The 14531-nt window shown below is 41.4% G+C and overlaps 1 protein-coding gene across 2 annotated transcripts in view; it reads left to right on the top strand.

The window, feature by feature from the left end:
* The window catches only part of FOCAD (focadhesin), a 250074-nt gene that overhangs the window by 168175 nt on the left and 67368 nt on the right, over positions 1–14531 (top strand). For both annotated transcript variants that reach the window (XM_005879937.2, XM_005879938.2), the window contains exon 21: positions 9529–9621. In XM_005879937.2, the coding sequence (XP_005879999.1) occupies positions 9529–9621 (93 nt within the window). The remainder of the gene's footprint in view (positions 1–9528; positions 9622–14531) is intronic.

Below are 14531 nucleotides of genomic sequence, written 5' to 3'. Positions count from 1 at the left end.
TCCTTCCTTCCTTCCTTCCTTCCTTCCTTCCTTATTGATCTGTGTAGGGCCTTCCAGTACAATGCTGAATAGGAGTAGTGTGAGCAGACTTTTTTGTGAATAGTCTTTGGGTGAAAGCAATTAGTGTCAGAACATTAAATATGGTGTTAGTATAGAGTTTTTGTCAATATTCTTTATTGGGTGGACAGAATTTCCTTGTATTCCTAAATTGCTGAGCGTTGGTTCCCGGCCCCCTCACAAATGGATTTGAGTTTTATAAACTGTTTTTTTTCACATCTTTTGATATGATTGTATACGTTTTTAGTTTGTTAATATGAGGAATTATTTTGATAGATTTTCTATTGTGAACCAAACCTGCATTGCTGGGATAAACTCCACTTGATGATATGTATTATCCTACTTATACATTGCTGAATTTGATTTGCTAACAATATTTTGTTAGGAATTTTTGAATTTATGCTCATGAGGTATATTGTTGTATAGTATCCTTGAAATATCTTTGTTTGATGTGTTGTCAGGGTAATGCTATCCGAATAAATAATTCTGTTAATGTTTGGTAGAATATTCCAGTGAAACCATCTAGGCTTAGAGATTTCTTTAGGAATGTTTGTGACTACAAATTTAATTTATTTAATATATGAGACCATGTATTTATTTTATCTATCTATCCACCTGTCCATCCATATCTATCCATCTATCCACCATCCCTACTAGTCCTGAAAGAGGATTTGGGTGGCACAGCATATACGACAGTTAGTGTCTGTCTGCTCTTTTAAAGCGTAAACCTCATAAAATCAGGAAGCTATTTTTTTGGTCACATGTAGCTCCGTGCTGGTATTGGTGTGACATGGTAGACACTTCATAAATGTTTGTTGCATGTGTGTTGTGTTTTATATGTGCATTTAGTGGCATAGCTTCCTTTCCCCAGAAATGTTATTAAATTGGTGGTGAATCTGATAATTGTTGAAGTCTTACTAGGAAAAGACATTATTGTCATTTGAACAGCTCTTAAGTACTGTTTTGTGTTATTATTCATTTATATGGTTTAGCCTCTCCTCCTTGCCAAAGATTACATAGTCCTATAGGACAGCAGTTCTCAAGCTGTGGGTCATGACCCCTTTGGCGATCAAACGACCCTTTTACAGGGGTCGCCTAAGGCCATCCTGCATATCAGATATTTACATTATGATTCATAACAGTAGCAAAATTACAGTTATGAAGTAGCAACGAAAATAATTTTATGGTTGGGGGTCACAACATGAGGAACTGTATTTAAAGGGCCAGAAGGTTGAGAACCACTGCTATAAGATATTCTGTAGCCTTCTTAATACCTACAGCTCTTGGTGGGTGAATGAGTGAACGAATGGGTAACAGAACTTTGTTTTGAATGTTCAAGAACTATGCTCTTCATATTTTGAAGTGTGTTTCGCTTTATTTAATTGTCAATATTTCTCGATAACTATGTTAGTTAAATTAAGTAATTTTCAGTGTCATGGAGAACTAACTAATTAAAGTAATCTGTGATGAATTCTTTTGGAAAATGTTATATCCTGTTCTTTTGGGGGGAAATTCATTTTTTTCATTGATTTTTCTTGATGTGAAACTCTCCCATGTTTCTTTTCGAAGCTACACAGATTGATCCAAATCTGATTGGGTTTGATCTGAACACCAGGAGCAGTTCTGCATACAATAGTCTTCCCTTATCAATGGGGGATACGTCCCGAGACCCCAGGGGAACGCCTGAAACCACAGAGATCACCAAACCCTATATATACTATGTTTTTTCCTATACTTATCTATGATAAAGTTTAATTTGTAAGTTAGCACAGGAAGAGATTAGCAACAATAATAAAATAGAATGATTATAACAATATACTCTAATAAAAGTTGTATGAATATGATCTGTCTCTCAAAATACCCTATTGTACTATATTCACCCTTATTCTTGCAATGATGTGAGTTGATACAATTTTTACATAATGAGATGGAGTGAGGCAAATGATGCAGGCATAATGGCATGGTGTTAGGCTACTATACGGGACACTAGAACACAAGCATTGTGATGCTGTAACAGTCCAGCTGACAACTGAGACTGCTACTAGGAGGCTGGACAAAGGGGCGATTTACATCCTGGCTGGGGTGCGGCAGGAAACGTGAGATTTTATTGCACTGCTTAGAAGGGTGCTCGATTTAAAACTTATGAATCATTTATAGAATTTTCCATTTAATGTTTTTATACTGCAGTTAACTATGGTAACTAAAACCTCCTAAAGTAAAACTGCATATAAGGGGGGACTACCGTCACACGCTCCTGTTTAGATTTCTTTAAAACTGAGTGTCCTCTCTCTCTCTCTTTGCTCCTTTGACCAGGAGACAAGCAGGGGTCATTTCAGATCTTCCAGGGCTTGTCCCAGTGCAAGGGGCTGTCCCCTTCTGTTCTGATTTGTAACTGCCCCTTCTCTTCCTGAAACTAACTTGGCAGCTGTTGATGAGGAAGTTGAAGGTGAATGACAGACTCCTTCCCTGTCTTGTCACCCATTGGCATTTCTAATTCTAACATGACACTCCCCTAAATTGAATGATACTGGTTTGTCCCTGGAAGAGAATGGCAATCCTGCCTCATTATTTTTCTCCCATCTTCCGGCACATGCAGATTGTCCTGATCCTGCTGCTGCTACCCAGTCATATTTCTATCTGAGCATTAGGCAGTGTGTTCTTCTCTCATTTTTATTTCAGGGAAACCTTATCTGGTCTTATTGGTGGCACTACTCTGAATGAAATCTTTGTTTCTAAATTCCCTTTTGTATTGATTGTCATTTGGTTATTTTTACCTTATAAATTAATTTTGTTTTTCTTCTGCCTCCTTTACATTTTTTTCCTAAGTGCCCAAAAGTACACGTGATATATAAACCATTATTTGAAATATAAGGAGTGTATTTGCTTTTTCTTTCAGTTTCTTATTTATTTAAAACCCCTATATATCTTATGAAGAACATCATGTATAGCCATTCATGCAATATGAGACAATTAGATGAAAATTCTGAATAATAATTGGGAGAAGTAGTATCTGTGCTTATTATACATTCCCCTTAGAAAACACTGTGAAAAGTGTGGTTTGCTGTATTTTAGAGACTCCATAATTACCATGTGATGTGAGTTGTTATGGTAACTGGGTTTCCCCCCTCCTATTAAATAACAGAGTAAATGATTGCTTGAGATGTGATTGAATTGTCAGCTTTCAAGCTGATTTACCCTAATGGGGTTGGGGGGTGGGGGGGGGAGAGAAAGGTAAACTGATGGGAAAGAATGAACGAAGGAGGAAGGGGTGAACGAGAGAGAGAGTTTTAAATGTCCAGAAACACCTACAAAGAATAAAATGGGTGCCATTTTACTTTAAAAGGTGTCCTTTACAAGCCCCCCCTTCTTGTTATCCAATCACTATTTGTCAGGGGAGAGGAATAACAGAACATTATTTTGGGCAAACAAGATTACTGTTGACAGAAAATTGAAACCTGTTATTCCTTATATATAAGCAGTGGGACATTGGATGGCTTTAGGGTCTCTAACAGTGAGTACAAATGGCTTTTCTCCTGGGAACATGGGAGGAGTGTGTGTGTTTGTCACAGACCAGATGTCGTGGCTCAGCATTCACATGTCTGTGTAGCAACTGAGGTCATATACTATTACTATTTCGATAATCCGTATACCTGGGGAGCATGAGAAATGCCTCACTTGGTGAGATTGGGGTTTGAAATCAATAGCAAGCACTTAGCTTACCTGTCAGTTTTTGCATGCTGCCCCACCTTATCCTGTTCTAGTTTGACAATCAAACAACTTCACCAAAGCTTGTCTTCCTTGATTTATAGTATTTAATGAGGGGCTGTTAAAATCGGTGTTTTTAAAAATAAATGAATAATCTCATCTGTTACGATTACCCAGAGGCAGAAAATAATACCAAATTTCTGAGCAGTAACTTAACTGATTTAGTGACCATGTCGTCCCTTCTGGTAAAACGCGTATCAGTGAGGAAACAAAATCTACTCTTTTATCTGCTCTTCAGCACTTCCCTACATTGTGAATTGTGTTCTAAGCAGGGTATTTTTTGTTGTTGTTGAGCTAGTGTTTCAGATATAGTTAATTAGAACCTGTGTGATATAAATAAAAGTTTAGTTATGAAATTTCAAAATATCAAGTTTATAATACCTGCTTCAAATTTTTGCCTTGTCAATCAGTGTTTTTATCTGGAATTAAACATTTCCTGGCGAGAAGTTTTTGGACATGCTTTTGTAAACTTTCAAATAACCGTGTCCTCACAACTTGGGTTTGAGTTTAGCTGTTTCTACTTAAAAAAAAAAAAGGCTTTCTAAAATTGTGCTTCTAGAATGATTGGAGGTTGCACATCATAATGTTTTGTGACCAACCACTTGTTTATGATAGTATGGTTTTCACATGACATATTTTTGTCTTAAAGCAAATATTGCACATTTAGTTCAGTTCAACTCAGCAGGTACTTAATTGAACACCTATGTGCAAGACACTGTTATGGGTACCATGGGAGGGATTCCTGGATGAATAAGCCATGATCTCTGCTCATAGGATTGCATGAGATTAATGTCCATACACATATGATCTAAGATGAAGTCTACTGAGTGTTACAGGAGAGGCCTGTAGTGTACTGGGACTACGGAGATGGGAGAAGTTCTTTCGGTTAGTAGTGATGAGAAGGAAACAGGGCTTGCAAGGAGAGGAAGCAGCGGGTACAAAGGTCCTATAGAATATAGGGCAGGCGTGTGAATTGGTTTTTAACCCAGTTCAGCCAGAATGCAGGTTAAACAAAAGAAAAGAGCAGAAAATCAAGTGGGGGAAATAGGTTGAGGATCTTGGCCAGCAGAGTTCTTACATGAGAAAAAATTATTTCTTAAAGCAAGTGTTGTGCTTTTGAGTCTCAAAGACTTTGAACATAGTACAAAAGAGTTTGAACTTTATAATGAACCATCAAGGGTGTTTTAAAAGAAGTGCTGAGTTAATGTGATAGTAGCTGTACCATGTAGGTTGTGTCAGAAGGAGGAAAGATTTTAGTCTGTTAGGGGATTAGTTAGGTGGCCTCAGTAATCTAGGCACGAATTATGACTAAACCAATGAGAAGGAAAGTGGGGACAAGTATAATAAACATTTCAGAGGTGGGGTTGACAGCTGAATGAGGGGAAAGAGAGGTCCAAAATAAATAAGAAGTTTTAAGCTTATGTGACTGAGAAATCAATGGGTAATATTGATAGAAACAGGGACGATAAGCGGAAGAGTGGGTTTTGAATGATGATGACAGTGTACAGTGTACAGTACATGGTGGGAGGTGTGTGGGTGAGAAGTACATGTTCTACAAGTAGTGATTTTCAAACTATGTATTTTTAATTTTGTTTTTATTGGGGTAGAATAGACATGCAGTAGGTTTTTCACCTTCTAGTGTATAGTTCTAGGAATTTTAACAGGAACACACATTCGTGTAACCAGTACCACAGACAAGATAAGAACAGTTCTGTCCCCCCTAAAAATTCCCCATGCTCCTTTGTGGTCAACCCCTTTCCCCCACCTCCTCTCCTTGTAACTACTGATCTTTTTCATAGTAAAACTATTTTAAAGAGTCCTTGGTACCACAGCAAACACCACTCTGACAATCAAGAGGACGGAGTGCCAAGCCCCCAGCCTTTGCCCTGACTTCATCTGGACAAGTTTTACTAATCTGTTTTCTGTGTTGGCATTCTCCTTCACATTTTGGGTGGGGTGGAAAAACTTACATAGCTAGCTATCTGAAAACTGTTATTCTACAGTGCTACTGGTCCTGCTCTGTCTGAGCCACCTTGATCTCCAACCTGGGTTGTTGCAGTAGCCTCGGGGTAGGTTTCCTCGCTTTGACCTTTGCCCCCGACTGTTATAGCACTCGGCATGATTCCTTTACAATATCGATCAGATCATGTACTCTTCCTTCTCAAAATTGTATAATAATAACAATAAAGGCAAGTCCTGAAAAATGACCAAGAAGGCCCTGAATTTTCTGGGTCCCCTGTTAATTCACCAGCCTACTCTCCTCCTACTCCCCACGGTGCTTTGATACTGGCCTTCTTTTGTTCTCAAACAGATCAGCCATGTACTGTGCTCATTTTAGGACCTTTGTTTTATCTTTTTTTGTTTTTAAATTAAAATTCACACAACATAAAACTCACCAGGTTAAAGTACATTCACAATATACACCGTCACATCCATCTGGTTCCAAAACGTCTCCATCACCCTCACATGAGACATGTATCCCTCACGCAGTCTCCCATTTTTCTCTCTTTTTCTAGTCTCTTCCCTCCATTGTCCCCACTGCTGGCAACCACTAACTTGCTTTCTGTTTCTGTGGATTTACCTATTTCATGTAAATGGGATCATGCAATATGTGACCTTTTGTGTCTGGCTTCTCTCACGTGTAATGTTTTCAAGTTCATCTACACTGTAGCATGTATCGGTACCTCATTCCTTTCTGTGGCTGGATAATATTCCATTGTGGACATGCCATATTTTGTTTATCCATTTCTTCATTCATGAACCTTTGGGTTATTTCCACCTTTTGGCTATTTTGAACGTGCTGCTATGAACATTCATGTAACAAGTACTTGTTTGAATACATGTTTTCATTTCTCTTGGGTATATATCTAGTAGTGGAATTGGTGGGTCATATGGTAACTCTATGTTTAACTTTTTGAGGAACCACCAAACATTTTCCATAGCAGCTGAACCATTTTCCATTCCCACTAGCACGTACCTTGGTTTTTACATCTTTATTTCCTTCCAGTTTTTACTCATACTTCACCTTCTCAATGAGATCAGTCCTGACCACCTGATTTAACCCTGTAACCCGCTCCCATCTCTACCCTCATCTCCTTAGCATTCTTCTCCCCCTTACACTACCTGCATGTTTCCCAAAACTTTTTTTTAGGCACATGCATAATATTTCATTATACTCACTACCTGGTGCACATAGAAACTCCTACTCTTCCCCAAATCATAGGACTTACTCATCCTAACAGTCCACCAGACGCCTGTCATTGCAAGAGTATGTGTAGTTATAGAAACAGTAAACTTCACGTATCCCTTAAAACTTGGTGCTCGGTGGTTGAGAACCCTGCTTTATCATCTGCTGAATAACAGGGTTACAACTTCATGATTTGGAATTATTTTGTTGATTGGGTTTCCTTCAAGGGCTTCTCACAAGTATAGCAAACTTTACAACCTATTCATACTTTTAAAAAGCCAATTGCGTTTCCAGCCTAGGGACATGAACCTTTATGGGAAGCTCTATACTGAATGGTAATAGCTTCCTCTTTTGCCGGTAACACAACTGGAGTGTAGGTGATGACTGTCTTCAAGCTGTTTCCTTAGTCTCTCCTCGGTCAGAGAAAGAGCAAGAGAATGCATCTTAGAGGTGTGTGCATAGCTAACTCCATGGAACACCACGGCAAGGTCTCATCTCACGAGCATAAGGCGTGCAGGCTGGTGTCTTGGCTCCAGCGTCTGTGTGTCTCAGCACCGCCTTCAGATGTGGTTGGAGCAGCAGGAGGAGGGTTAGCTTTCACCTTCAGTTTATAACTTCCTTTTAAATAGGTTTCCTGGCATGGATGTCTCTGTTCTTAGAAGCTCAGCACTTGATTTGCTCACTTTCCTTTATATTTTTTTCCATAATGCTTTCTTTGTTTGTTTGTTTGTTTTAACTCAGGCTTAAGAACTAATTGAGACCACTGTCTTTCCAAAAACAGTCAGTGCTCTTACTGCCAGTTTGCTGAGGCCATGGCTCAACTCAGTAGAGCAGGGTAATGACGTTCAGGAATTACTCGGCAGGAAAATTTTTTTTTTAAGGTTTTGACATTCTGAAGTCAGAGATAAAAGTTTTGGTTGTGGTGTCTGAGTGTTCTTTCAGTTAAACCCAGATGTCAAAATATGACTTAAAGATGGTTAATATAGTTTATGAAAAGGGCACAGAATCGACAGGAAAGAAAGTTAAGAAAACTCCTTGCATTTTGGAAACAGGGCAAGACCAAGGCCTAATTATTGCCTCCCAGCTTGAAATGCGGCCGCAGCTGCAGTCTGCTTTCTGGAAAGCGAGAGAAGATGCAGGAACTGGCGGGCCTGTTCCTTCGAGGATGCTTGAATATGTTGTCAAGGTTCCCTACCCCACTCAACAGAGGGCACGTCATCAGAAACAGAAGAAACCTGTTTTTATCTTTTTTTTTTTTTTTTTTTTTTAGTTTATTTCATGGTTCCAATACCCTTTTCATGCTGTTTGAGTACCTAATTCTTTACAACACGGCAGTGGGTTGAGAGGTGATAGGGAGGAGACAGAATTCATCTTTGTTCTCTTTGTTCCCAGAGACTCTTCATACATTCTACATGTTGCCGTGTAATAGGTGCCTGTTTCTGATTCTCACAGGAGAAAGCTCCCTGCACACGCAGGTCACCTGGCACCATACATTTTCCCAGAATACCCTGTGTGTAGTAGGCCCACACCAAGACGAGAACTAAAGAAAACACCAGAGGCCATGGGAACCGCTATTCAACTATTCAGAGAGGCTCTTCTCTGCCATACCATGAAGCAGCTGAGAAAATCCGTCCTTACAACCCAATAAAATCTCCTTAAACACTCTACTTATGATTCTGGGGAAATTATATGAAAATTGGTGGGCGTTTCTGTTTCTTGTTTTTTTGTCTATAGGACACAGACTAAAGTTCTAGTCGCTTGAGTTTGATGAGATGATTTGCAGGAAACATGAAATGTGATGTGCCGTGGCTATTTTTCTGGAGAGAGCTTTTCTCTAACAGAAGCAGACCTTGGGAAGATTGGTTTCAAGATAGCCGCGTACTAATAGGTAGAAACAGAAATGACTATGGAAACCAGATGTTGTGTCTGGGCCTCGCCTCAGACATGGGGTTGCAGGGCTGGCAGATTTCATTTCTCGCTTGTTTGCCCGCACTGATTAAAGGCCTTTATCGGGTGGTGCGCACAATTGCTGGGCGCCGCGCTCATTCGCATGCTCCCACCACCATGGTTTCTACACAACATGATATTTCTGTTGGCAATTTAAGTGTATTACTTCAGAAATTGTCAGAGTGGAAATCCAGGATGTGAGCAATATTTATTTTTATTTAAAATTACTGGGGGGATTTGTTAGACAATACCTCGTTTCCTGACATGGGCAAGAGGCTTTACAGAGTTTCCCCCTCATTTTCAGGGACAGATTTGTATAACATGTACATCTCAGCTTGTTATTATTGTAGGATTCTATTTGGTTTAATTTAGAAAATTTCAGGACGCTAAGCTCTTCTCCTTTGAAAATATCCAAAAGGCCTTATTTGTGGTTCTGAGCCTAGACTGGTTAGGTTTGTTTTAGAACATAACCATTTAAGTCAGGGGAAAGGAAGGATTGATGACATAGTTCAGTGGTACCCTGTTTGAACACTGTGCCGCCTGACTCACGGTGTGCTTCGTCCTTCCCACAGGTTCACATCCAGCTCTCAGAGTGGCACCGCGCCCTTTTCCTCCCACAGGCCTGGCTGGCATACATGGGCCGAGCGTATCATGCCATCTTACAGGTAAGGAAACATGGGATGGTTTGCTTCAGGGGAGCATCTCTTTATCTCAAATTGTACTACAAATATGTGTTAATGTAAAAGCACTTAGGAAACAGAACTGTCGAACATGCAGTGGTTATATTTGCTGATAACGAATGTAAGACATCAATGCCGATTCCCCCCACCCCGTGTCCCGGCCAGAGCTCCCTCCTGGCGCTCCTCCCCCACATCCTGCTGCCTTCTGAGCCTCTCCCAGATGCCCCATCTTCCCCTGCGATGTCCCAGGGCACCTCAACTTGAGTGCCCCCCAGTCTGAGCTCACTGTCGGCCTTGCCTCCTCAACAGGACTCGCTGACATCTCCAGCCTCATCTTGTCACCCTTCCTCTGACTGTTGTGTTTCAGCCTTGCTAACGTCTTTCTTTTTCAAACTCTCATGTCTCTCCTGCTCTCTTCTGGTGCAGGTACTACCATGCCCTCTTTGCCTACCTAATTTCTACTTGTTCTTTAGATCATTTTATCTGGGAAGGCACCAGTGTGCCTCCCCCTCACACGCTGGACTGTGTGTTGCTCATATGTGCTTCCTTGGAATCCATGCGTCTCTTCCGAGGCCTTTCTCACCTTAGTCATTTGTCTGGGGCCTCCCTCCTGTTGTCTCTGCTCTGAAGGACTAAGAGCTCTGCTTTCTTCTCTGTTGTCTCTAGAACCTGACATATGTCAAAACATGATAGGTGCTCCCTAAATAAATGAATTATACTCCATTTGACTTCATCTAATCCAATAATAATATAGGTTATAGTTTGTGGATTTTTAATATTAGAAATAACTTTTAATCAGTGTGAGAATATATGAACACTTAGCAATATAATAAAACAACTAGCAATTCTTTTTCTGAGCTTAGAATTCATTTTTAAGGATGATAGAAAAAAAAATCTGATGGTACTAAAGTAATTTATGGCCCCAAATTGGATTTTCATAGAGTGTCAGGTGTTACGGTTAAAGGTAAAAGCTGTCCTAAATGGTGATGGTGGTGGGTGGTGATAGTGGTAGTGGTAGTGGTATTGGTGGTGGTGGTGATGGTGATGTGTGTGTGTGTGTGTGTGTGTGTGTGTGTGTGTGTGTGTACACATGTGTGTAAGGAGAGGTGGGGTGGCAGGAGTGGCTATGCATCTGAACATTGTTCTCAAATTAAAACCTTGTTGTAACATATTTTATTGAGTCTAGAATTTATAAAGTACTGATGCGTCTTCGGAGATTCCTATTCATTAGAACTGACTATGGGACCAGGAATCTCCATGTTTACCAAACTCTGCGGTGATTTTAACTCAGTGTTTTTAAGGATGATAGAAAAAAAAATCTGATGGTACTAGAGTGTCAGGTGTTACAGTTAAAGGTAAAAGCTATCCTAAATGGTGATGGTGGTGGGTGGTGGTAGTGGTAGTGGTATTGGTGGTGATGGTGATGTGTGTGTGTGTGTTTGTGTGTGTGTGTGTGTGTGTGTGTGTGTACACATGTGTGTAAGGAGAGGTGGGGTGGCAGGAGTGGCTATGCATCTGAACATTGTTCTCAAATTAAAACCTTGTTGTAACATATTTTATTGAGTCTAGAATTTATAAAGTACTGATGCGTCTTCGGAGATTGCTATTCATTAGAACTGAATATGGGACCAGGAATCTCCATGTTTACCAAACTCTGCAGTGATTTTAACTCAGTCTATCAACCTCACTCTGAGCAAATGTGTTTTAGATGGTGTCCCCCAAACTACACTGGAACCCACATTTTAAAGATGTTCCCTTGGAACAATTGTTTCCTTTTGCTCAGCTTACACACTTTTTTATTCTCAGCCGCATCTAGACACTCAGTTGTGAACAGGTGCATGAGTGAATGACCATTATAGTTTTTATTTGAGATGAGTGAAATTACAAGTCAGTATGCTTTTTCTCACATTTACTTTTCCCCATGCAGTTTCGCAGTATTTTCTTTCACCAAACATTTATGGGGTGCTCTTTACTGGCCGGGCCCTGTGCCGGGGTGTGGGACACAAAGGGGAGTAAAGCACTCCTTCCTCTCAGTGAGCTGCCTGTCCAGTGCTGGAGACGAACATGTACAGGAGCAATTCCAGTACATCTGCGATGCTTTTGTAGAGGATGCACAAAGCACTACAGGGCCTGGAGAAAGCAAGGGGACTCCTCCTCCTGCAGAGTGAACTGCAAATTGTATTTAGCTCTTAGCATAAGGAAGTCTAAATTGAATGGGATTATGGTATAACTCATGCAGATGACTTGCAGTTGATTAAAAAACAACTCCATGGTTTTTGTTTTGTTTTTTATAGTAAGAGCTACGATTTGCTGAATAACTAGTGTGTGTCCAATACTTACCATATGTGATTTCAATTAATCTTTACAGAAACCCTTTGAAGAGGGTATCGTCAACCCCACATATAATGGGATTATAAATAGGGTTAGCTAGGAAAGCAAAGCAAATGGTGCAAATCCCACAGTCACTAAGTGAAAGAGCTGGAATTTAACCGGAATTTTTTTGACTCCAGAACCTCGGCCTTTCCCACTGCATCATGCATTGTTCCCTAATGCATAATGCTACACATTAGTTGTAACAACAAATAATGCAAATTGCTTTAAGATTTTAAAGGATAGATCTATTTTTGAAAAGCCAGCTGAGTATTTTTAGTAATGTAGATCAATTATTCTGCTTTTCTAGTGTTGTGATCATGTTCATCTTTATTTATCACTAGAGGCTCAGTGCACAAAAATTTGTGCACTCGGTGAGGGGGGCCGCTCTCAGCCCGGCCTGTGCCCTCTCGCAGTCTGGGACCCCTCAGGGGATGTCCACCTGCTGGCTTAGGCCCGCTCCCCGGGGGGATCGGGCCTAAGCTGGCAGTCAGACATCCCTCTGGCAGCCCGGGAGCCCTTGGGGCATGTCCACTTGCCAGCAGGAAGCAGGCCTAAGCTGTAGTCGGACATTTTTAGCGCTGCTGAGAAGGCGGAAGAGGCTCCTGCCACCACCGTTGTGCTGGCAGTCGTCAGCCTGGCTTGTGGCTGAGCAGAGCTCCCCCTGTGGGAGCACACTTACCACCAGGGGGCAGCTCCTGCATTGAGCATCTGCCCCATGGTGGTCAATGTGTGTCATAGTGACCAGTCATTCCCAGTTGTTCTGCTGTTAGGGTCAATTTGCATATTACCCTTTTATTATATAGGATTTGAATTTTGAACAGATCCAGTTCCTTTGAGAATTGGTGATAAAAGTGAAAAAATGTCAACTATAATAAGATTGTCAGTGCTATTTGAAGGTGCAACAATATTTTTAGGCTATCTCTATGATTTTAAGGTACACTGGTGCGTTTTAACTATCCAGCAAGTTTTGTAAATGACTCCACACTTAAATAGAATCAATGGTATCTTAGAAGACTTCAAGCAACTGCCAGACTCCTTGTCCACATCAAGAATTTCTTGTCCTGGAGGATACTTCTTCTGCACAGGAGTTATATGTGTGAGACCTGCTTTGTAGCATTAAACTAGAGGATCTGTCCGAGGAGCCACATTGTTTTCCATTAAGCCCAGGAGACAGCAAAAGGGTAGATTCCACATAATTCCCTGCAGGTTGATTTTGTGGTGAATGAGTTTGAGATCTGAACACCACAAGTGGCTTTTGCTTAGATGTCTGCTTCCAGCCTCCTCTACCTTTTCCATAAGATGTGGGATTAGAAAAGATAAGCATATCTAAGTGAGTGCTTGACGCAGGGAGGAATTTGGATTTCTTCTCATTAAGACGGAAACTGCAGATACAAGTTGATTGACAGCTCAGAGTCCATTTTGATAAGGCGCCTTTTACAAACGTCTTTACCTCGCTGCCCTAGTGGGATGCTGAGGAAGTTAAGGGCTCCAGCTTTTGTGTAAAGGGCTCCTAGGCATTTTGAATCTGACCTCAAACAAGAGAGAGGAATTCAGGCAGGCTGACTGTAGACATATCTCCTGAGCCAGTCCGCTCGCTCAAAATAATCTGAAATCAAACCAGGGTCAGGAACTGTGCCCCCTGGTAAATTACTCTCTGGCCATTGTAAGGGTTGTTTGTTTGTTTGTTTTAATGTGTAGGTTTGGAGCCGGGTGAAATTGCTCACTGTAATCAGCAAGCTCTTGGTTACATAGGGTGGAGATTTTTTTATTTTTTTTTTTAAGTAGGAGGGATCAATAGCTTAATAATTGGAATCTCCAGGCAATCCAGAACTCTCAGTTCAGGAGACCGTTTCAGCCTTTTGTCCCAGGCATGCTTTCCAGCCTTCACCACAGCTGTTAGCCAGAAGCAGAGGCGACTGGGCTGAATGCCACTGGGTCTCTGTTAGCAGCAGGCAGAGAACTGGAAGGCAAAGCACATCTGGATAAACAGCCTGACGTGGACCGGGTAGAAGGAGTTAGAGACATCCCAGAGAGGGGATTGAGAAGGACAGAGACTCTGAGGAGGAAGAAAGAGACGAGGTCACAATGGAATGGCTGTGCTAGTTTATGGCCACGGGAGAGATTAGAAAAACGGGCCTTCTCAAGAGGCTGCGTGTGTACTTACTTGCTTTTTTTGTTTTGTTTATCTCCAAACAGATTTTAGCCTTTTGATTGCCTATTGTCTTTTTTGGGGGGAAAGCATTGTCCACCTGCTGGCTTAGGCCCGCTCCCCGGGGGGATCGGGCCTAAGCTGGCAGTCAGACATCCCTCTGGCAGCCCAGGAGCCCTTGGGGGATGTCCACTTGCCAGCAGGAAGCAGGCCTAAGCTGTAGTCGGACATTTTTAGCGCTGCTGAGAAGGCGGAAGAGGCTCCTGCCACCACCGTTGTGCTGGCAGTCGTCAGCCTGGCTTGTGGCTGAGCAGAGCTCCCCCTGTGGGAGCGCACTGACCACCAGGGGGCAGCTCCTGCATTGAGCGTCTGC

Source organism: Myotis brandtii, unplaced genomic scaffold (assembly GCF_000412655.1).
Source record: "Myotis brandtii unplaced genomic scaffold, ASM41265v1 scaffold618, whole genome shotgun sequence".
In the NCBI taxonomy this organism is placed as follows: Eukaryota; Metazoa; Chordata; class Mammalia; order Chiroptera; family Vespertilionidae; genus Myotis; species Myotis brandtii.
The sequence above is the reverse complement of the archived record's forward strand: the minus strand, read 5'-3'. Positions and strand labels throughout refer to the sequence as shown.